Source organism: Mirounga leonina, unplaced genomic scaffold (assembly GCF_011800145.1).
Source record: "Mirounga leonina isolate KUSES-001 unplaced genomic scaffold, KU_Mleo_1.0 Mir_114, whole genome shotgun sequence".
NCBI lineage: Eukaryota > Metazoa > Chordata > Mammalia > Carnivora > Phocidae > Mirounga > Mirounga leonina.
The window spans coordinates 45,996,562-46,019,009 of NW_023270265.1; the positions used below are offsets into that span (position 1 = coordinate 45,996,562).

The 22,448-nt window shown below is 45.5% G+C and overlaps 1 protein-coding gene across 1 annotated transcript in view; it reads right to left on the bottom strand.

The window, feature by feature from the left end:
* CPXM2 (carboxypeptidase X, M14 family member 2) overlaps positions 1-22,448 on the bottom strand; it is a 131,758-nt gene that overhangs the window by 26,667 nt on the left and 82,643 nt on the right. The window contains exons 5-7 of the mRNA XM_035030814.1: positions 14,332-14,416; positions 13,208-13,358; positions 1,688-1,776 (exon numbers count right to left, since the gene is read on the bottom strand). Of these exons, the coding sequence (XP_034886705.1) occupies positions 1,688-1,776; positions 13,208-13,358; positions 14,332-14,416 (325 nt within the window). The remainder of the gene's footprint in view (positions 1-1,687; positions 1,777-13,207; positions 13,359-14,331; positions 14,417-22,448) is intronic.

The following is a 22,448-nucleotide window of genomic DNA, read 5'->3' on the forward strand; positions in this document are numbered from 1 at the left end:
AGTAAGTAGAGCTGAATTAACCCACAAGTGCTCCATGAAATGGAAGGGTGAGCTGAGCCATGTGAGTGCCAGAGAATGCAGAGCAGCAGGGATGATTCACAGAACTCAGGTCCAGACACATTATCCTGATTTCTGAAGAGCTGGACAGCAAGAGAATTTCTCTAGCATGTCCCACCTCTAAGTCTAAGCTGACAGGTGTCTGGAAGCTCTGTGGGAGTGTCTCAGATTAAATGACATTGAGACAAACAGGGCTTGTTGATTCCCTGGGATGAGGCAGAGAGGCCTCTGGGCTCAGTCTAATTGCTCCGACCTCAGGAATGTCTCCGGCACTTGGACTGGGCCTCTGGCTCCTTCTCCTTCTCTCGGCACCCATGAGCCCTTGCTTTGAGCCTTGCTAATTTGCTCTTGGTGAATCCTTGTTCTGTAAATGCATTCGTGAGGATATCTCTCCATTCTGTCTCTTCAAACAGATTCTCAGGTATCCAAGGATTTCTCATTTGTCAGCGTCCCCCAAGCTTTCCAAGCACCGTGCTGGGGGCAAAGGCTGAACAGGATTTTATAGGCAAAGCACTCAGCACAGCTGTTCTTTCAGCTTGTCCTCAAAAACGGCTGGTCCCTTCTCCCTTCACCCAAACACTGTCCACGGCTCGGAATTACTTGGTTTCTTTCTTTCTTTCTTTTTTTTTTTTTTTAAAGATTTTTTTTTTTTTTTTTAATTCATGAGAGACAGAGCGAGAGAGAAAGGCAGAGGGAGAAGCAGGCTCCCAAGGAGCAGGGAGCCCGATGCGGGACTCGATCCCAGGACCCTGAGATCATGACCTGAGCCGAAGGCAGACACTTAACCATCTGAGCCACCCAGGCGCCCGGAATTACTTGGTTTCTGTAACTAAATCTGGGGACGATCTCGGCTGGGATGAACTTTTGCTCCTAACGGCACTAAAGTCCTAAGATCTATAAAGGTATCAGGCAGTAGTTCTGAAGCCTGGCCATACGTTAGAAATGCAGGGATAACTTTTAAAAATTTAGACCACCAGGCCCTCCTGCTAAGGATTCTGCTTTAAAAAGTGGCCTGAGGTGAGGTTCAAGTACAGATATTTTTCCAAATTTCCCCAGGTGATTCTGTTACATAACCAAGATGGACAATCAGAGAGTGAATAACAAGGGGTAGAGTTCTAGATTTCCTTGGTGACTGGGCTTCCCCATCAGTAAGGTCAGGAAATAGTCCCTGCCCTCCTGGGGTGGTTAGGAGGGCTGACCACGTTGATGCAGGTACACTGCTAATGTAGTAAATTAACGTAGGTCCTACATACAGGCTTCCGGCTATTACTTTTACTGGTGGTGTTCTAGATCCTTTTTCTTCTTTAACTCTGCCTACGACTAACATCCTCAAGTCAGTTATCACTCAAACCCACAGTGAATCTTAAGGACTATTATTAAATCAGAAAAGTCTGGGTCCAAATTCTGTTTCAACCATTCGCTGGATAGGGAGCCTTCCTCTGGTCACTGGCACCCCAGTGAGGCATTCTCAATGTAGAAACCACGAGCATTCAGTGTGGCTTCAGAAAACCAAAAGGATCATTCAGATTCCTATCCCAAACACACCATCCTAATTTCTAGAAAGAAAAAAAACCAAACAATGTTCTTCTGGGCACAGGATATAATGCTCTTTGAGAATTCTGGAGCTTACCTGGCGCATTTCCTTATAGTTGTGGTGCTTAAAATCCAGGTCATCAGTGGTGGTCATTTCGTTCCTTCGGTGATAATAGTTATTTGGATCTAGGGATAGAAATATGGTTTTGAATTCACTCACATAATTCGGTTACTTGTAAGGTCAGGAAACAGTCCCTGCCCTCCTGGGGTGGTTAGGAGGGCTGACCACGTTGCCTGATTCATGTGGAGACACAACCCAATCTCAAGCTTCTAACAATCGCACAGAGGTGAGAGAGCCAACTTTCGAGAAGCATCTCAGGAGTCAGAATTAGCCAGTGGTGGAGATGGACCTGGAGCCAGAACGCCTGGTTCAAATCTCCACTCTTCTACTTAAGTGCGGTGTGACCTTAGATAAGTCCCTGGAGCAGTCTCTGCCTTAGTTTCTTCACCCGGAAACAGGGAAGAAAGGTACTTCCCTCATTGGTTCACGGTTGGTATTAGTTGGAATAATCTATGTGCCTGGCAAACTGTTGGCACTGAATGAATGAGTGAATGAATGAATGAATCAGTGAATGAATATCACAACCGTATACATAAATGGAAACTTCTGGAAGTATGGTGCACACTATCTGTTACTCATCCAGCATTCAGGCCACTTCCATCCTTCCTAACAGAAACACTGTGTGGTTTGGGAATCATCCCAAAGCTTCCAGGAAACAGACCTCGCATCCCAGCTCAGGGAGTCAGCGTGACTGGTGTCAACCAATCAGAGCCCAGCACACCCTGGCCACTCTTCCTGGTCCAGATGGGAGGGAGGCACAGAGGAGCGAGAATCTCTCCGGAGTAGAGGACAGAAAGAACCCCACCAACATCCGGAGCTACTTCCAATCACGTGACTTGTCAAAGTCCCTTACTCACTAAGCCAGGGGGGCTGGGGTTTCTGTTGTTGAAGCCAGAGACCCCAACAGGCTACCTTAACACTGGTCACCTATGGGGACTGGGATTCGGGGGTCTGGGAGGAGAGGTCTGCTCTTGACTTGATTCTCTTCCCCATATAAATTGACCTTTTTCTTTAATACATATAAGCCCTGTTGATTATATAATTATGAGAACAAAATTCTGAGTGCCTCAGAATTATGAGAAGAGAGGACCCTCAAAGGACAGGCTGGGGAAGAAGAGTGAGGAGGAGGATAAAGGGGAGGAGCACTCAGTGGATCTGGAGGTCTGTCCCTGGACCTGCCAGCCCCATGGCATCTCCAACTGGACGAGGAAGCCAGAAATCCTGGCCAGCTCCCGACATAGAGAGAACATACTGCTCCCGACAGGGGGCTCTCCTAACCCAGACACCCTGTAGGCAAGGCTGAAGCTGCAGCAGCTGCGGGTTTGATCCAAGAGGCTCGAAGGGGGAGTCCAGAGGCAGTGGCAGGGGTGGGGGACAGAGGGATGAGCGTTTGCTCTGAGTGGTGTCAGGAGCCGCGGGTCCCGCTTTGCACCACCAAAGATGCTCCTCAGACCAGCACTCCGGCTGCCTGTAAACCCAGTCCAGACCTACTGAATCAGAACCCACAGGAAAAACAATCCCCGCTGACTCCACAGGCTCGGAAGTCTGAGGAGCACCGTGTTCAAGTACCGAGCATGCTGCCGGCAGGAACGAGGCCCTGGATGCACACCGCACACAGCTTCCAGCCACCGAGCCACGGCCATGACCGCCGTAACCGACCTTGCCAGGGTTCCCCTGCGCTGGCTTCACCCTTGAGAACTGAGGCTCCATGCAGTGCGCTGAAAATCGCAGAGAGACCTGAACGCCAACAAACCAGATTTTAGTATCCACCAAAGTATTATTTGCCAGTAATACCATGAGAAACAGGGACTATCCCTGAAAGGGAGAAAGTAGGAGGGCAGGCTGCCATTTTGTCCAGGAAAGAGCAGAAGCTGATCAGGTTTCGCACAGGCCCCCCAAACACATTTCAAGCACTTTCCTTCTGGGAGTGTGGGCTGACCACAGACAAGCTGCCTCCCCTTGGGTTTCCAAACCTGTATGTCTCAAAGCAAAGGTAAAGCATAGTTTTCACATTAATTTACACTTCATTTACCCATATGATGTTTTCTAAGAGCTACTCAACACTCCCCAAGTCCCAGGGGCCTCTTTCCAAAACTCTTTAAAGCCCCTTTGCCTTCACACACAAGTTATGCCTTCAAGGTTCTTAAAAAGGATTGAAGAAAATCTCAGAACCCTAAGTACAAAGGAGCTCCACGTTTGGCAACGTTCTGCCTTCCCTAAGACTAGTCAATTTGCCTAAGGATAAGGGTACAAGTTCTGGAACTATCTCCAAACCACAGGTCAGTATTCTTCACAACTTCCCATCGCCCACATTTTGAGCAAATCATTCTTTATCAACTGATTCTGATTAGATAAAGTTTTACTGAGAACCTATTAAGAGCTTAGTAGTGTAGGTAAAGAGATGAGCAAGAACCGAATCTGGCCCGCTTGGGGCCCAGAGTCTGCAATCCCAGTCACCTAGTCAAACTGCTGGCCCCTTCCTCTTTCTGTGGGCAAAAGGCCCCCTTTTCCTGAGGGGAATCTATTCCAGATGTTTCAGATAAAATTGCCTTGCCTAGCATGCACAGTTAGGCGTATGTGACTGAGGTTCAGGCATGAAACCGTGTCCTCTGCCCATAGTCACTGGCTCAGAGGTGATCCCAAGATCCTAGGGTCCACGCTGGGAATCAGATGACTTTCCTCCGAGAGCTGTAAGAGGAGAGCCTCCATCTCTTGGAGTTGCTCAGATGGTGGAATGAGTTTGGGGTGTTGATCTCCCTGTCCGTGAGATGAACATAAGGGGAGGCCTGACTCCCCGAGAAGACCCTGACGTAGGAGAACTATTCTTGCCTGAAGCCAGAGTCAGAATCGGATCCACCCCTGGAATTTTCATTTACGTGAGCCAAAAGCCCTCCCCCCATAAGCTAATTAGAATAGGGCTTCTGGCATTTGAAACGTAAGTCCTGATTCAGTCTGTGAGGCCTTTATCCTCACAGATGGAGCTTGTAAGAATCAGTCTCCTGCTTCCCTTAGAGTGTGTGGTTTCACACGTCATATGTCCTGAACACCAGCCGATTCCTTCCGGAACACCTTAGTTACAGGGACAAACTCCCAACAGGGCGTGTGGAGCCTAAAACCATCCCCCCGACTTTTCTTCTCTTACTCAGCTCTTTAAAATCCTGTTTTGCCTGAACTTGTCTATTGATTATGCATTATGGGGGTTGAATTATGTCCCCCCCCAAAAAGATATGTTGGAGTCCTAACCCGTAGCACTTCCGGATGGGACTTTATTTGGAAAGAGGGTTTCTACAGAGGTCAGCAAGTTAAAGTGAGGTCATTAGAGTGGGCCCTGACCCATTATGCCTGGTGTCTCTAGCAAGGGGGGTGCAGACACAGAGGTAAGCACGCGGTGAAAAGGCTCTGCGGAGGTGAGGGCACAGATGGGGTGATGCATCTACAAGACAGGGAACCCAAAGACTACCAGAGGTGACCCCCCCAGAAGCTGGGGTAGAAAGAGGGAGCAGGTTCTCCCTCACAGCCTTCGAAGGAGCCAGCCCTGCTGACGCCTAGATCTAGATAGGACTTCTGGCCTCCAGGACTGAGACAGTAACTTTCTATTCTTCCAAACCACCCAGGTCTGGGCACTCTTTACGGCAGCCCTAGGAGACTGCTAGGAACCTGGGACATTCCTGCCTCCTCATTGCTGTGGACACCCGCTCTTCCCATACACACACACACACACACACACACACACACACACACACCAGCTCACTCCACAGGGCTCTTTTCAAGACAACAGTGATCATTCCAGACCAAACCGCATTCCTGGAAATCCGGTGGGGGGGGGGCTAGTTGGGGGGGTGGTATCAAGATTCTCGAACTGTTCTGCTTTGCTATTTGCTTGCTTTGGGGACCTTGCTTGACGGGAGTGGGCGCTCAGTGGGGACAGGAGAGGCTATCTTTGCTGGAAAGGAGGCTCACATGCAATCAAGAATCACTGGGCTCACGATGCCTTTGACATTCCTATCCAGAGCAGGCGATCAATAGAGGCAGAGATTAGAGGTCACAGAGATGGTGGAGGGGGTCAGGAAGTGATGACTCGATGGGCCCCGGTGGGTGGGTTTATGGGTCCACGATGAAGTTCAGACACTAGACAGAGCTGGTGATTGCAACACCTTGTGAATATGCCAAATACCACTGACCTGTATCTTGAAAATGGTTCATTGGACGTTACACGAGTTTCACCTCGTTTCTTTTTTTTTTTAAAAAAAGGGATGCCTGCCTCCTCTGCCACCAGAGACACATCGCCAGAAAAGACAGTTGTCGAAAGTGCTGATGTTTCTACAGTTCCCCAATAATCAACACGGAGCAGCTGGACCAAGAAGAGAAACCACGAGTTTATTTAAGCTCAGTAAGGGCACGTTGCCCTCAGTTGCAGGGACAACAGGCAGCACCCAGCAAGGCTGGATCCCCCTGAACTGAGAGGGGTTCCCTCGGGGTAAGGATGCCTGACACGCTTCCCTGGTTATACTCGAGAGCTCTGGGGGCAGCGAAGGTGTCTGTCTTCTCCCAGAATCCCAGGGCCCTGCCTCAGAACGGGCACATCCTATGTGTTTGATGTATGAATGCAGGAGTGAGGAATGAATGAATGGGGGAACAGATGGATAGAGATCCCAATCAAGTTATTTAGGAAAGACTACTTACGAAAAAGTTAACACTTCCTGGGGTTGGGAGACCTCTGAGAAGGGGCCCACTTCATGCTGCAATGCTACGCCCTATCGCCAGGGTGGAACGAAGGCGGAAAGGTAGGGCAGAGGGCGTGGTGAATGCCAACCACATCCTTGGGGCTGAGAACAACTATGGGACATTATGCCATCTCTGGGTCTCTAGTGTACTAGTTTTCTAGGGCCGCCAGAACAAAGTATCACAAACTAGGCAGCTTAAAGCCAATGTACCCTCTCACAGGTCTGAAGGATAGGGGTCTGAAATCAAGGTGTGGGAGGGGCTGTGCACCCTCCAGGTTTGAGGGGAGGAGCTTTCCTGGCCTCTTCCTAGCTCCTGGCAGTTGCTGGCCACCCCCGGCTTTGTAGCCACATCAAGCCAATCTCTGCCCCTTCGTCATATGGCCTTCTCCCTCTGTCTCTCTTTTTTCTCTTCCTAAGGACACCAGTCATTGGATTTAGGGCCCACCCTCATCTTAGCTGATCACACCTCTTTCCAAATAAGATCACATTCCGAGGTCCCCGATGGACAAGAATGGGGGGGGGGGGACGCTATTCAACCCAATGCAGTCAGTCATGGCATGCCCGATAGAAAGGCCCACCGGGGCAGGACGGCCCACCTTGCTGAACGGAGCTACTCTGGTATAGGAAGAGGGAGGCTTCTTGCTGTGTTCCTGAACCCAGGGCAGGAGGGAAATCTGTGGTTCCCCATGTGACCTGCTCTCTCATCCCCAAATCTGAGTCCTCTGCACAAGGAGGAGATATGAGAGGTAGGCACTCTGGTTTCTGGAAAAGTAGAGGTTTATCCCCACCAGCAGGTCCTAAGAGCAGCCATAGCCTGCAAGAAACACACAGAGGACAAAACAAAACCAGGATGAGAAGAAATGAGACATCTTCTTGCTCATCCTCCCACCATCCATGCGGGCTGATGACCTTAGAAATGAGTTAGCCACAGAACCGATGGTCCAACCAAGGGCAGGAGAAGAAGGAAGAAGGGGAAAGTGGGGGGAATGACATCTGTTCCGCAGTGACTACATAAGGGCACTCGACAAATGGCTCTTGCTTCGCCTCTGGGGGGGTCTGTGCATCAGGAATGGAAGCACAGATGAACAATGACAAGGAAGAAGGAACGCAGCCCACGTGCATTCCAGGAGAGCAATAGAGTCCTTCTCATGGAACTCATGGCTTTGAAAGGCAAAAGGCTCCATCAAGCCAGGATGGGACAAGGGAGGGGAAGGGAGTTCCTGGTCTCTATCTAAAAAAGAAACGATATTTCAATCCCACTTGCTCCCCTCCCCCAACCCGGAAGCCCAAGAGACAGGAAATCAGAGGAAGACAAGAGCCAGACAGGAAATGGGAAGCAGAGGAAAGGTCTAGGCGGAGAGAACACAGTCTCAGCAGCATGGTGGCAGGCCATGGATCCCCTCCACTGGGATGACCAGGAGTCTTAGGGACAGAAATGTTAACTGTCAGGTCTGTGTAGTTCTGTGTTACGTGCAGCAAAACCCTGTTTTTATCCCCAAACCTCAGCAGTCAGCCCTCATGTGAATCAGCATCTGCGGAGACTGTTGCTCTCCAATCCAGGGGGAAGGGGGATGATGGCGTGAGCTGACCAGGAGCAGCGCTGGGAGAAGGCATGGGAAACAGGAGGCAGAAAGCAACACCCTGGCAAGTGCAGGCGACCACCCCAGGTAGCCCCAGAAATACCGGGGGGCAGGAGGGGAAAGGAGACTCAGGATCTTCCATAGGTACACAGGGAGGGCTTGAGTCATCCCACGGGGATGCTTTAGGAAAGGGCGACACAGGAGTGGAAACACTTAGTCCCAATTCTACAGGGAAGCTCTTATCTCCACTTCAGACACGAGAAAAGCAAGGCATAGAGCATTTCCACAAGTTACTCAAGACCACAGGTGCCAGGGGATGATGGGAGACCGTGAACCTGATCTAGGCCAGAGCTCATGCCCTTTCTGTGCACCCAGCTTCCCTGAAAGGCACATGAATTCTTCTCTTTTTTTTCAGATCACACAAGGCCTGGGCAACCAGTAACAACGAAGGCAGCCTGCAGCTGGGACATAGCCCTTCCCATGAGTGCTTCTAGTTTCATCCGAAAGAGGCTGAACACTTCACGCTTAGCAAAGCAAGACAAACTAAGGGCCCTGGCAACTTTTGTTCTGATGCCTGTCTTTTCAAAACCTAGGCCAGGGGCGCCTGGGTGGCTCAGTTGGTTAAGCGACTGCCTTCAGCTCAGGTCACAATCCTGGAGTCCCGGGATCGAGTCCCGCATCGGGCTCCCTGCTCGGCGGGGAGTCTGCTTCTCCCTTTGATCCTTCCCCCTCTCATGCTCTCTCTATCTCATTCTCTCTCTCAAATAAATTAAAAAAAAAAAAAAAAACCTAGGCCAGGGCCCAAAATAATGACCAGTTCCATGGGATGAGTAGGTATGTAAACTGTGGGCTTTGTGAAGAAAAGTGGAAGGTAGCAAAGCAACTAGATTGACGAAGTCTTTTGCAGCTCTGCTAACCCAACGGAGCCCATCTTTCTCCTGATTTCTCCATACTGATGAGACGGGGGTGGGGCTGGCTGAAACAGGTCAGCCAGAGAGGTGGTGGTCTTATGATTGGAATATTTTCTCAGTGATTTATGCCTGGGAGGGCATGTGCATGAGGAGGAAGGAAGGAGATGCAGCGTGTCCCTCGGTCCTGGTCCACCCACAGGAATGACTGTGGGGCGTTTGCCCTTAGCAGCGCCTCCACGCCGCAGGACAAACAAGCTCCTGTCCCCAGGTGTCCGCACAGCTCCTCACAAGGTCCTGAGTTGAATCCAAGAACCCCAGACACCTCAGCCCTGTGCAGATGGAGGGCAGTCACTCGGACCCGGGGGCAGGGAACACCAGGCGGGAGGAGTGGCGCTTTCCCCAGGGAGGTCGGAATCACACCTTCATAGGAGTAGCCGCTCAGCAGCACCAGGGCTCAAGCACGGCCATCCCCGGCCCTGAAAGTCATTTCCCGGGCCCCTGGGTACGCTCCTGTCGTCCTGTGGGGAAATCGCAGGCAGAGCGATGGGGCCCTTTTCAGAAACAGAGAGCACACACGGCAGTATTGTTTACAACAGCAAAATAGCTGAAAACCACCAACTCTGTGACCTTGAAGTCAGCCAGCATGTATCTTAATCTGAAATATTCATTATTAAAAACGTATCTTATGGGGCGCCTGGGTGGCTCAGTTGGTTAAGCGTCTGCCTTCGGCTCAGGTCATGATCCCAGGGTCCTGGGATCGAGTCCCACATCGGGCTCCCTGCTCCGTGGGGAGCCTGCTTCTCCCTCTGCCTCTGTCTCTCTGTCTCTCATGAATAAATAAATAAAATCTTTAAAAAAAAAAAAAACAAAAACGTATCTTAGGAAGCTCTCCCCAGCTTCTGATATGCATAGATCTTTATTCACGTTCATCCAAAATGGGCAAGTCCATTCAAATGTGGGGAAGAGGACTTCTTTATACTTTTATTTATTTATTTGAGAGAGACAGAGAGAGAGCACGAGTGGGGAGGGGCAGGGGGAGAGGGAGAGAATCTCAAGCAGACTCCCCACTGAGCGTGGAGCCTGACGTGGGGCTTGATCCCAGGACCCTGAGATCATGACCTGAGCCAAAATCGAGAGTCAGCCGCTTAACCAAGTCACCCAGGTGCCCCGACTTTTTTTTTTTTTTTCACTTTTTAAATAATGAACAACTGAGAGGGTATCACGTTAAGTGAAGTCAGTCAGACTGAGAAAGACAAGTACCGTATGATTTCACTCACATGTGGAATCTTAAAAAACCAAATGTATAAACAAGCAAACAAAAAGCAGAATCGGGCCTATGAGTACAGAGAACAAACCGGTGGTTGCTAGAGGGGAGGGGGTGGGGGTTGGGGACAAACAAGGGTGAAGGGGAGCGGGAGATCCAGGCTTCCAGTTCTGCAATGAATAAGGCGCAGGAATAAAAGGCACAGCATTGGGAACACAGTCCCTGATCCTGCAACAGCATTTACGGTGACAGATGGGAGCTACAGTCATGGTGAGCACAGCGTAATCACCATGCTATACACCTGAAACTCATGTAACGTTGTGTGTCAACTATGTGCAAATAGGTAACTTTGAAAGAAAAAAGGATAATAAAATTTTTTTGAATTAAAAAAATTTTAATTGTGGTACAATACATATCTAATTTGCCATCCTAACCTCATCTTCAAGGGTCCAGTTGAGTAGTGTTAAGTATATCCACACTGTTGTGGATAAACAGATCGCTAGAACTTTCTCATCTTGCAAAACTGAAACTGTAACCATAAACAACACTCCATTTTCTTTTCCTTTTGAGCTTTAAAAATCCTATTAATAGACCATGGCATGCAGTAATTCCTTTTCCAGTTCAAAAATTTCTGGACACATTACTCATGAAAGCTTGAAAAGAATCACCACCTCCCTCTGCCCTGAACTGAGAGTTCTCAGGAAGATGGTATGCACAGAACAAAGAAAGCAGAAGAAAAAGGTAAATGAATTTTTCATAAACAAGAGTTCCAGGAAAAAACTCTGGGAGGTTGCATTTAGACCACAAGGTCACCTTGGGATTGAGCAGCTGAGTTGGTTGGGTCATCTCTGTCTTTGGCCTCATTAACTTGCCCAAAGGGACTGTGCCCACAGCAGGGCAGTGAGCAAGGTTCACTTACCCACGTGGACGAGGGGGCCCCCGGGCTGCTCTAGTCCCTTAGATGTGACTGCTGCCAGGAGGAACGCACAAAGGCCAGTTCCCCTCTGGGCAGACTGCTAAGTAACTTCTAGAAGAGAAATGGCCCTAAATATTTGGGGTTGGAAATAGAGCCATTCCAAGTCTGTACTTGAAACTCACCTAGAATTCACATTGTAACTGTTGTGTCTTTGTGTTTAAATTGCCCCAAGGACCTATCTTCAAACACACACACACACACCAAGCATAACTTCACAGGGAAATATTTATTTCATGAGACTCTCACAGGGTGCCCTTTGCCGTTTACCAACAATGGATGAATTCCTGCCCACAGAGAGAAACCACGACCCTGCTCTTTCAAACAAGCAGATGGAGGCTGTGATGAGTGACACAGGAGAGCAAGTCTCCCGGCCTGGCACAAAGAGGGCCTCTCAGACACCCACCTGCGTCTGTGTCTGCAGACTCTCCGGGCTCTGGAAAGCCCAGCGGGCCCTGGGGGCAGCAGGGGGGACCTGGGGGGACCACTCCAGCACCAACCAGCCACAAAAGGAGGCCTAGGTCCCAAATCAGGCCAGCCTTCAACGTCCTCTCCGGATCAGCCTTGAAAATGCACACACCCGTTGCACCAGGGACCCTATTTATCATAATCTGACGTAAGCACTCATCCTGTGATTGAATAATCCTGTAATTTACACAGTAATCATTGACGTGCACAATGACATAGAAACGAAGACGTTTCTCGTGTGGTTCTTTATGGAACCAAAATATTGGAAAAAACTGAACTTTCCACTGTAAGACAGATTAAAAACAGGATTTTTGTCTATAGACTAGATAAATGCACCCACAAGACAGATGGTCTCTAATAGTTTTAATGACATTAAAAAAAGTTTTCACAAGCTAGTAAGTCCAAATATATAACAAAGAATCTGCCTGGTGTGAGCGTGAGTAGGTAGGCAGATAGACCCATCTTTCTCACCAATACAGAGTTTGTGTTCTAAAAAATCATACTTGGCAAAGCAAGAACTTGGATATTACGGATTGAGAGAAAAGCAATAAATGATATTAAATGTGCTTTGAAAAGCAAGAAATGTAAGTTCACAGTGGGGGAGGGGGGTTGATGGCTACAGAAATAGCCTGATGGCTACAGTGATTCCTGAGAGCATCAGAGCTGGGCAAACTCCAAAAGTAGCAAGGCCTCACTCTCCCACTAGACAAGAGTGGTAAGGAAAGCTATAACCCAAAGCCGTGTTCCTTGTTCCTAGGGATGGACTGTGGGTGGACAGGGATGTGGAAATTCCTATAGGCCCTAATGAAGAGGCTTAGGAATGTGCTAGGAGCTAGCTTCCTGCCCTGAAGATGCCCGGGCGGGATGAAGGGGTTGCCATCTGCAGGTTCCATATGGGCACAAACTCACAGATTTTGAAAGGCCAGACCAAGCCAGCCATGAGCCAGGCCAGATCAGCCTGTCCAGAGCAGACACCAGCTGGGATCCAGAGGACACACACGTGAACTCAAGCCCCCTTCTTCCTGCCCCCCTGAGGTCACACCCAGATACCATCATATGAAAATAAGCTGCGGGAAATAAAGAGGCATTTACCCAAAGACCCAGGCACCCAAGCAAAGCGACTTCAACAGAAAGAGATTGTGTATGTGGTCACATTTAAAATGAACTTCTGCCACCTCCTCTACTCCAAGTAGTGGGAGCACTCAAGGATAATTAAATATGCTATGAAAAATTTTCTCTAATTTTTTTTTTTTTTGCTTGCTTCTGAGTGGTAGCGTTGAGTGAATTTTCAGCCCTGAAACGTGCATCATCTTAAAATCCCAGGAGGCACGACCACAGTTGGCACCTCACTTTGGTACCCCCAAATATTCATGGCGTTTCCGAGTGGGATTAGGGGAGGTTTTTATTTATTTTCTTTCTGCTCAGCTAGGTTTTCGAAATATTCTGCAATAGATGTACTATCTCTTTTTTTTTTTTTTTTACAGGAGTACAAGATTGCTTAGTTTGCAGTCACCCTGGCCAGGCACCTGTTCTCTACCAGCAAACCCCTGCAGCAAGTTGGGAAGGGCAGGCTCACCTGGCAGTGGACAGCCAAGGATCTCCATCCTCATACAGATGCTCCCGTTGTCGAACCAGGACCGTGGATTGATGCGGATGTAGCGGGCCACCATGGGGACGGGCAGCTCGTTGAGGACAGGGATCTCCTTTTCACTGTTTCCTTCAAATATCTACTTAGGCACAAGGGGGAAAAAGGCGAATCTTTTAGAGCTCGATTATCAAGGGATAAAGGGTAATTCACTCATTCCATAAGATTTCACTGAGGAGCACCCACTGTGTGCAGGGCATTGAGGGGAAAAGAGAAATGAATCAGGCATGGACCCTGCCCTCAGGAAGCCCCCATCTACCGGGGTGGCGGAGAGAGGAGGAGGAGGGAATACTTTGATAATCTGGGTAAAGTCTATTAGTACCATGGCACAGGGATAGCCACAGAGCTCTGGGATTTCAGAAGAAGAAAAGGACCAGGCAGAGCTTTAGGGAGCAGGTGGTATTTGAATTGGCCTTGAAGGAAAACTATTTAGATCTGTGGGATGGGAGGGATTCTAGAGACAAGCAGCAGGAATGACTGGAGAAGCCCAGAGGTGGGCTTCAGAAGGAACAGAGCAACTGGCCCTCTTTTCCTGGAACACAGGGGAAGTGTGTGCAGGGGGTAAGAAAGAGAGAGAAGGTTAAAAGCAGAGATGCCATCAGATTGTGGAAGATTCTGGATACCATGGGAGGAAGGATGTGCTTGAGAACCTGACAAAGAGGGTGACATGATCATCAGAACTGGCTAATCTGGAGCGCATCATGGAGTGGAAAGATGGATTATTAAAGGAAGTTGGAGAACTGTTGCACCCGCGTAGCTGTGAGGGGCGCAGGCATATTTCCTGTGTCACGTGTCCCCCAAGGCTGCCACCCGCAAGGTGGATCGTGGAAGAAACCGCATCCCAGCAGCTCAGAATTTCACATTAGCTCTACATGGGCCACTTGGCGCTGAGCTTCCGGGCATGGAAGCGGGGCAGGGAGGAGGGGGACATTATCCATCATCAGTTTGAGCCGACACAGCATCAGCAGATACCGATGGGGCACACATTGCCTCTCTTTGCAGGGACCCACATAGCCAGACACCAAGGGCATGGACAGAGGGAACACGAAACTCACCATGTCTCCAGATCCGTTCTTAACAGTGACCCATGTATGGCTGTCATTGCTCACCATAACCTTGTAGGAGGTCACCCAGTCACTCCTAAAAGAAAATAAAACATCATTGGAACTACACATTTTAAAATGTTCACCTTTGGGGCGCCTGGGTGGCTCAGTCAGCTGAGCATCCAACTCTTGGTTTCGGTTCAGGTCATGATCTCGGGGTCATGGGATCGAGCTGCGCTCAGCGCAGAATCTGCTTAAGACTCTCTCTCCCTCTCCCTCTGCCCCTCCCACACACACACCCCCTGCCTCTCTCTCTCGCTCTCTCTCTCAAATAAATAAATAAATAAATAAATCTTTAAAACGTTCACCTCTTCAATGTAGAGGTGCAGCAATAAGGAAGAACAGCGGACCCCTGAACAACACGGGTTTGAACTACAAGGGTCCACTCACACGTGGATTTTTCTTGATAAATACAGGACAGTACTATAAATGTGTTTTCTCTCCTTATGATTTTGGAGAGTCAAAAGTTATACACAGATTTTCAACTGTACAGGGTGTCAGTGCCCCTAACCCTTGCGTTGTTCAAGGGTCATTGGTCGGTCCCAGCAGTGGACAACATTGGTTCACGGCCTGGCCCCACTGCTCACCCTCCCTGTGGCGTTGGCCAGCTAACTGACCCAAACTATGTCACTGTTGATTCATCCATAAAATGAGGATCCTAAAAGCACCAAGCTTAAAGGATTAACGTGAGCGTTCGGTGGTTTAATACTCCTTAAACACTTAGGACAGTGCGTGGTACCAAGTAAGTCCTGCACGCTGGTCACACATAAAGATCTACAGACACTTACATATTTCTTTATATTTACATCGCACACGGGAATAGAGTTCCATGCAGAAAAGTAACCTCAGTAAAAATTGCAGTTGGTCTAGAAATTTCATTTGGAAAATGATTTGGGAACATAAGAAACGAGATGCCACCAACCAAAAAAATAACAGCTTGCCTGTCTAGGAGACACTGGGCTTCTCCTTGGCTGTCACAGCCATGCAGACAATCCCCCCGCCCCCAGTGATAATCCAGCACTAGCTGGGCCCAACGCCAGGCCCACCATCATGTCCTGCTGCAGAGAAATCACTGAGGTGACAACAGCCATGAATGGACTTCCCAGAGTGGGGGTCAATCTGATAGGCCATATCAAAAAAACATGGGGAAAACACATTTTGGTCTCTCAGCCTCAGCTGTTCATAACATTAACTGTTAACCAATATAGAAGATCCTTTCGGAGCATCATCCTTTTTAAAAATACTGGAACGAAACACCAATTCAGTAATCCTTTAGAACATTCTGCCAGCTGAAGCACTTGGAGTCCTTCTTTTCCTACTGTGAAATCTCCTTGGATTCAGGATCCAGATATATCCCAATACGGTTCTGAGTTTCTGAATCAGCACAGCCTAGTAAAGTTCATTTAGAAAGATGAGCTGCTTTTCTTCATTCTGGTTCATCTGACTTGTGAAAATTATTCCTAGGTGCTTTAGTATATGTGCTGCCGAAGCGAGCACATTCCTAGGTGCTTTAATAGATGCTTGGAAACAAACCCTCCCCTCGAGCCTCCTCTCTTCTCTCTCCTCCCTACCAGCTTTGTCTGAATCCCCGCCAGATGCTGGAAGCTGTCAAACAACATGTTCCCCCTGGGAGGGTGAAGGCTGAGCCCGCACCTGCAGACCGAGATGCATCAAGCGCGCCTTCTGAACGGCCCCTAGGCACAGCACATGTCCTCTGCACTGGAAAATATCCTCACCCCAAATACCAACCTGTGTCCCACATTCAAATAATCTCTAAAGACCTTGCAACTGCAGTCCCTTTTGCGGTCCGTTGGTCTGTGTGCCTGTGACGCCCCACGGTGATCTGGCAAGGCAGCCTGCCGAGCTGGGGGCCCATCCCACCCGCAGAGATGGAGGTGATAGCCTTAGGAAGCCTCTCGGTCAAGAGAAACACACAATAAGAGAGGGGTAGAAAGAAAAATTAAAATAAGCTGTCCAAAGAAAGGGGGAGAAAAAAAACCAAAGAAATGAAAATCAAATAATTTCTCAAACTTAAACGTGGACAAATCCACTACTTAGGTTTGAAGGGCAATTAACTGTTTACGTGGTTCTGACCTCCACTCTGGACTGCAGACATCCGTCCCTCGCTCTGTCTGATTGACCTCTTGCCACTTCTCATGTCCCAGCAACATCTCATATTTACCCCACCCCAACCGATGGGTGCATGGCTCCTGCTCTCCATCCCGACCTGGGCCAGACCGAGCTCCTGCCTCAGAAAAGGTACTGGCATCCCCCCAGGGGAACAAAATCCCAGGATCCTCCATGATACCCCACTTTCTCTGCACCCCCCCCCACCTCCATTGAGACCATCACCAAATTCTGTCAATGTCACCTCCCACATTTTTCTGGAATCTACCCAACCCCTTCCATCTTCACTGCCACCACCCCAGCCCATTCTCTCGGGCCAGGACTGCTGCAGGTCCCTCTAATTGGTCTCCTGGCATTTAAGCTGCCTCCCAATCTATCCTGCAGTTAGAGACTGGTTTTTCTAATGAAGTATTATCATGTCACCACCTGCTTAAAATACCACTCCTCTCTGGTAGTAAGACCAAAATCCTCAACACATTCTGTAAGACTCTTGCTTACCTTTTGTTTTCTGGGCTCTTTCTTTCAATTCCTGATAATGATTATACTCTCTTGTCTCAGGGCCTTTGCACATACTGTTTTCATCTTCCTCCTCTCCCAGCCTGTCTGCCCCTAAATCATTCAGACCTCAAACCTTATCAGATAAGGCAGGTCTAATTCTCCATTTTAGCCAATTTCTTTTCCTATATGTTCCTTTCTTTCATAGTTTAGTTCCACTTATAATTTTATACCCCTTTCTAGAATTATCTGATAGTGTATTTATCTCCCACTGGAGTTGAAGCATCTCATAGATGGAGGAAGAAGAGATCATGGCACTTTGGAGGATGCAAAAGGAAGCTGGTGTTCCTGGAGGGCAGAGCGAGGGACAAGGCAGGACAAACGGGGCTGGGTGGGCTATGCAGACCATTTGATGGGAGTGAAACTTCCTCTGCCAAGCAATAGGGGGCTGGCCCCCTTGCAGTCCACCAAGCATGGTCAGAAGTACCTCAAGACCAATTAGAAAGGCTCCTCTACTTCCAAAATTTCTGCCTTAACAGAACGTTTGAAAACCAGAGATGACCTTAGTGTCTCCCATTTACTCCCATTTACTCTAACAAACTCTCCTTTCTACCACCTTTCTACTGCTCCTGCTGAATTGAAAGTGATGGCAGAGGTCCTCCTGCCACAGGTTTATGCAGAAACAGCCTTTGTTCATTTTGTCTCAGGCTTAGTTTTGTCTTTGACAATTCATACTGTTGCCCATATTATGATTTTTTTCATTCTCATTGCTGTCTAGTATTCCACTCAAAGAATGGACACTTGGTCCATTTTACTACTAATGAGCATCTGAGTAGTTTCCAGATTGGGCTGTTATGAAAAGCGGTTCTATGAATATTCTTGTATGTATCTGGTGGTGAATTTATACAAAATTCTGTTTGGTGTGATCATAGGGTCCCAGGATACAGATGTGTTCAGCAGTACTGGCTTTCCAAAGTAACTAACTACTAACACTCAAACAAGCAATGTATGAGAGTTCTGGTTGCTCCACATTCCTGTCAACACTCGGTATTTTCTTCCTTTTTCATTTTAGCTATTCTGATGGGTGTGCCCTGTTATTTCGTGGTGATTTTTATTTTAATGTCCTGGATGGCTAATGAAGTTTGACACGTTGTATGTTTATTGGGCATCTGAATATCATCTTCTGTGAAATGCTTATTCAAAATTTCCCCCCTTTTTAATTAAATTGTCTTTCTTATTTTGATTTGTAAGAGCTCTTTATATATTCTAGACAGGAGTTTTTTGTTGAGTATATGGATTGCTAATATCTTCTCCAGTTTGCATCCTCTTTTTCATTCTCTTTGTGGTATCCTTTTTTAAATTTTATTTATTTATTTGACAGAAAGACAGAGAGAGAGAGCATGCACATGTGGAGGTAGGAGTAGAGGGAGAAGCAGACTCCCCGCTGAGCAGGGAGCCCGATGTGGGGCTCAACCCCAAGACCCTGAGATCATGACCTGAGCTGAAGGCAGACACCAAATCGAATGAGCCACCCAGGCACCCCATCTTTGTGGTATTTTTTAATAAACAGAACATCTTAATCTTTACATAGGCCAATTAACCTTTGTTTTCTTTACAGTTTTCAGTATTTGTGCCCTTTTCAATACATTTTTGCCTACTCCAAGATCATAAAGATATTCTCCTAGGCATTCTTCTAAAAGCTTTATTGCTTTACCTTTTAATTTAGATCTGTAGCCCACAAAGAGTTGACTATTATATGGTGTAGGTAGGGGTCAAGATACATTTTTTTCTATAAGGGCTTTCAAGTGACCTAGAACCATTTATATGATTATTTTTCTACAGCACATCAGTGACACATTTGCTATAGATCATGTGGTAGGCATGTTTCTTGATGCTCTATTCTCTTCCATTGGGCTATTTCCTATCGGTGCTAAACCCATCCTGTCTTGATTTCTATAGCCTTATAGTAAGTCTTTATATCTGGTAGTGTACATTTTCCTATTTTGTTTTTGCTTTTCACAGTTCCCTGGACTATTCCTGGCCCTTTGTGTTCCCATATAAATTTTAGAATCACCTCGTCAATTTCCAAAACAAGGATCTTTGGATTTTAATTGAGATGGCACTAAATATATAAGGTCAGTTTTAAGGGAATCAAGATATTTCAATATTAAGTCTCCTAATCCATAAACATGGTATATTCCTCTATTTATTTAGGCCTTATATTACTTATCTTTTGCTGAATTTACTCCTAAGTAGCTGATGTTTTTGATGATTTTATAAATGATATTACTTTAAATATTATTTTCTCCTTGTTTGTTGCTAGTATGTAGAAATACAAATGCTTTTTGTATGTTGATTTTATAGCCAGCTACTTCACTAATTCATTCATTAATTCTAATAGTCTGGGATTCCTTTGGATGTTGTTAAGGACATGGCAATGTCATCTGAGCACTATGACAGTTCTGCTTCTTTATTTCCAAATGTTAAGTCTATTATTTCTTTTTCTTGCCTTATTTGTTACACTGGATAGGATCTCCAATTCAACACTGAAAGAAGTGGTACTAATAGCTATCCTTGTCTGATTCCTGAGATTGAAGGAAAGGTTTAGGTATTCCACCACTGGGTAAGATATTTCCTGTAAGGTTTTCCCTTTGTTTCTTTGTTTTTATTTTAATGAAGTATGAGTTCTTTATTTTTCAAATAACAAGAAAATCTGGATGTTTGCAGCTGCTGGGACTTACTCAGCTGGCTGATTTGTGCCAGAGTCAACATCAACAGACATTCATTTGTCATATTTGTTATCTCAGAGCCCTAAGAGAATGTTCACAAGAGGACTCGGTGTACATTCATTTTTCCATATTGTTTCAGAGTTCTAAGAAGACACCCTTCTATGTTCATTTTCCATACTTGTCTCAGAGTTCTAAGAAAACATCAAGCTATACTCATTTTTCACACTTACTGTCTTTGGGTTGTAATATAGTTACTGCAGCTCCATATCATGTCCATGTTCAGAAAACACTGAATAAAGTCTTTCAGTTTCTATCAAACTACTTTCTAATGATTCAATAGGACGTGTGCAATTCCTGTTGTTTGGGCTTTTTTTAACATTATTAAAACTTACAGTTCTTTTTTTTTTTTTTAAGATTTTATTTATTTATTTGAGAGAGAGAGAATGAGAGACAGAGAGCATGAGGGGGAGGAGGGTCAGAGGGAGAAGCAGACTCCCCGCCGAGCAGGGAGCCCGATACGGGACTCGATCCTGGGACTCCAGGATCATGACCTGAGCCGAAGGCAGTCGCTTAACCAACTGAGCCACCCAGGCGCCCTATTTATTCCTAATTTAAAAGGAGTTTTTTTCTTTTAAACACAAATGACTACAGAATTTTCTCAGATGCCTTTTCCGCATGTATCAGAGTGTTCATATGATTTTTCTCTTTAGTCCTGTGTAGGTGGTGAATTACAGTGTTTGATTACAATTGTGGCTAAAACACCCTTATATTCCTGGAATAAATTCCATTCAGTGGTGATACATGATCCTTTTTATATACTGCTGGACTCAATTTAGTAATATATTGCTTATTTCTTGTATCTATGTTCATGAAAAAAAATTTTCCATAATTTTGCTTTTTGTAATGTCTTCATCAGATTTTGATATCAAGGTTATGCTAACTCATAGTTGGGAAATGCTTCCCTGTTTCCATTCTCTGTATTTTTTTTTAAGTGCCATTTCATTCTTAAATGTTTGGAAGAATTCAATCAAACTTTCTGAAATTAAGAGGTTTTGGGGGAACAATATTTGATAATGAACTGATATTTTTAGTAGATATTAGACTACTCTGATATTCTATTTCTTCTTCTGTCAGTTTTAGTAACTTGTGCTTTTTGAAGAATTATTGCATTTCAACTATTTTCAATGTTATTGGCATAAACCTGTTCTTAGAATTACTTTATTGTCTTCTTAATGTCTGTAGCATTTTTAGTGATTCTCCCTTTTACAATTTTGATGTTGATAGTTGATTTTTTTTTCTTTTCCTAATCAGCCAAGAGTTTATTAATTTTATTAATATTTTCAAAGAACCAACTTTTGGCTTTGTTTACCCTATTATGTGTTTCCTATAGGAACCATATAAAACCATATGTACCTCCTGTTAGGCACCATAAGACCCATATGAAACAATCATTTTTATAGATCAAAATGGTTGACTACCAGAAATTTCCTAAGATGCAAACTAATATTTTATTAATTTCTACTCTTATCTTCACTGTTTTCTTCTTGGTACATTCTTTAGGTTTGATTTGCTGTTCATTTTGTATAGTTCCTTAAGACCATTAATTTTCAGTCTTCAATCCTAATATATGCATTTAAGTTAAAGTTCTTTCTGGGCATTGCTTTAGCTACATGCCATAATTTTTATATGTCTTATCTTCATTATCATTTAGTTCAAAATATTAATTCCAGTTGTGATTTCTCCTTTAACCATGGACTACTTAGGAGTATAATTTTAAATTTACAGGTGTGGGGGCTTTTCCAGTTTTGTTTTTATTACTGATTTCTAGTTTAACTCCATCATGGACAGAGAACAAACTTTGAATCATGTCAATCTTTTGACATTTGTTGAGACGTCCTTTATGGCTCAGCATATGGACAATTTGGACTAATGTTCCAGTGCACTTAAAACCAATGTGTCAGTTCTGTAATTATGGTGTGCAGTGTTCCACATATAAAATTTTGATCAAATGTACTAATTGTGTTATTCACATCTTCTGTATACTTGATGAGTCTGTGTCTGCTTATTCTATCGGCTATGGAAAGAGGTATGTAAAAGAATATCAATCTGACTGTGAATTTATCTGTTTCTCCTTCTAGTTCTCTGAACCTTTGCCATAAAAAATGTAGCTATGCTATTGAGTGCATACAGATTTAAGACTGTCATATAGTACTAGTAAATTGAGTCTTTTATGGTTAAAAAATTTCTCTTTTTTATTTCTATCAATGTTTCTTGCCTTAAAGTCAACTCTGTCTGATATTAGGATAGCTAACCTGTTTTATTTTGGTTAGGATATATGTATTTCTTTCCATTCTTTTACATTTAACCTTCTGTCTCCTTAAAATTTAAACTATGTCTCCTGTAAATAGCATGTAGTTTAGTTTTATGAGGTTTCTTCTTTAAATACAGTATGATCATATTATTCTTCTCCTGGAGATTGTAGTTCATTTAAAGGTAATGTAACCAGTGTTATATTTGGATTTATATCTATCATCTTATTTTTTTTTTTCTATTTGACCCATCTGTTTCATTTCCCTTTCTCTTTTTTTTACATTTTTATTTGATAATCAAATATCCTTATTATTCTATTTTCTCTTTATTAACTTACTAGTTATACACTCACATTATTCTTCTCATAATTACCTTAAATATTTCGATAGTATCCTTAAGTTTCTAGTC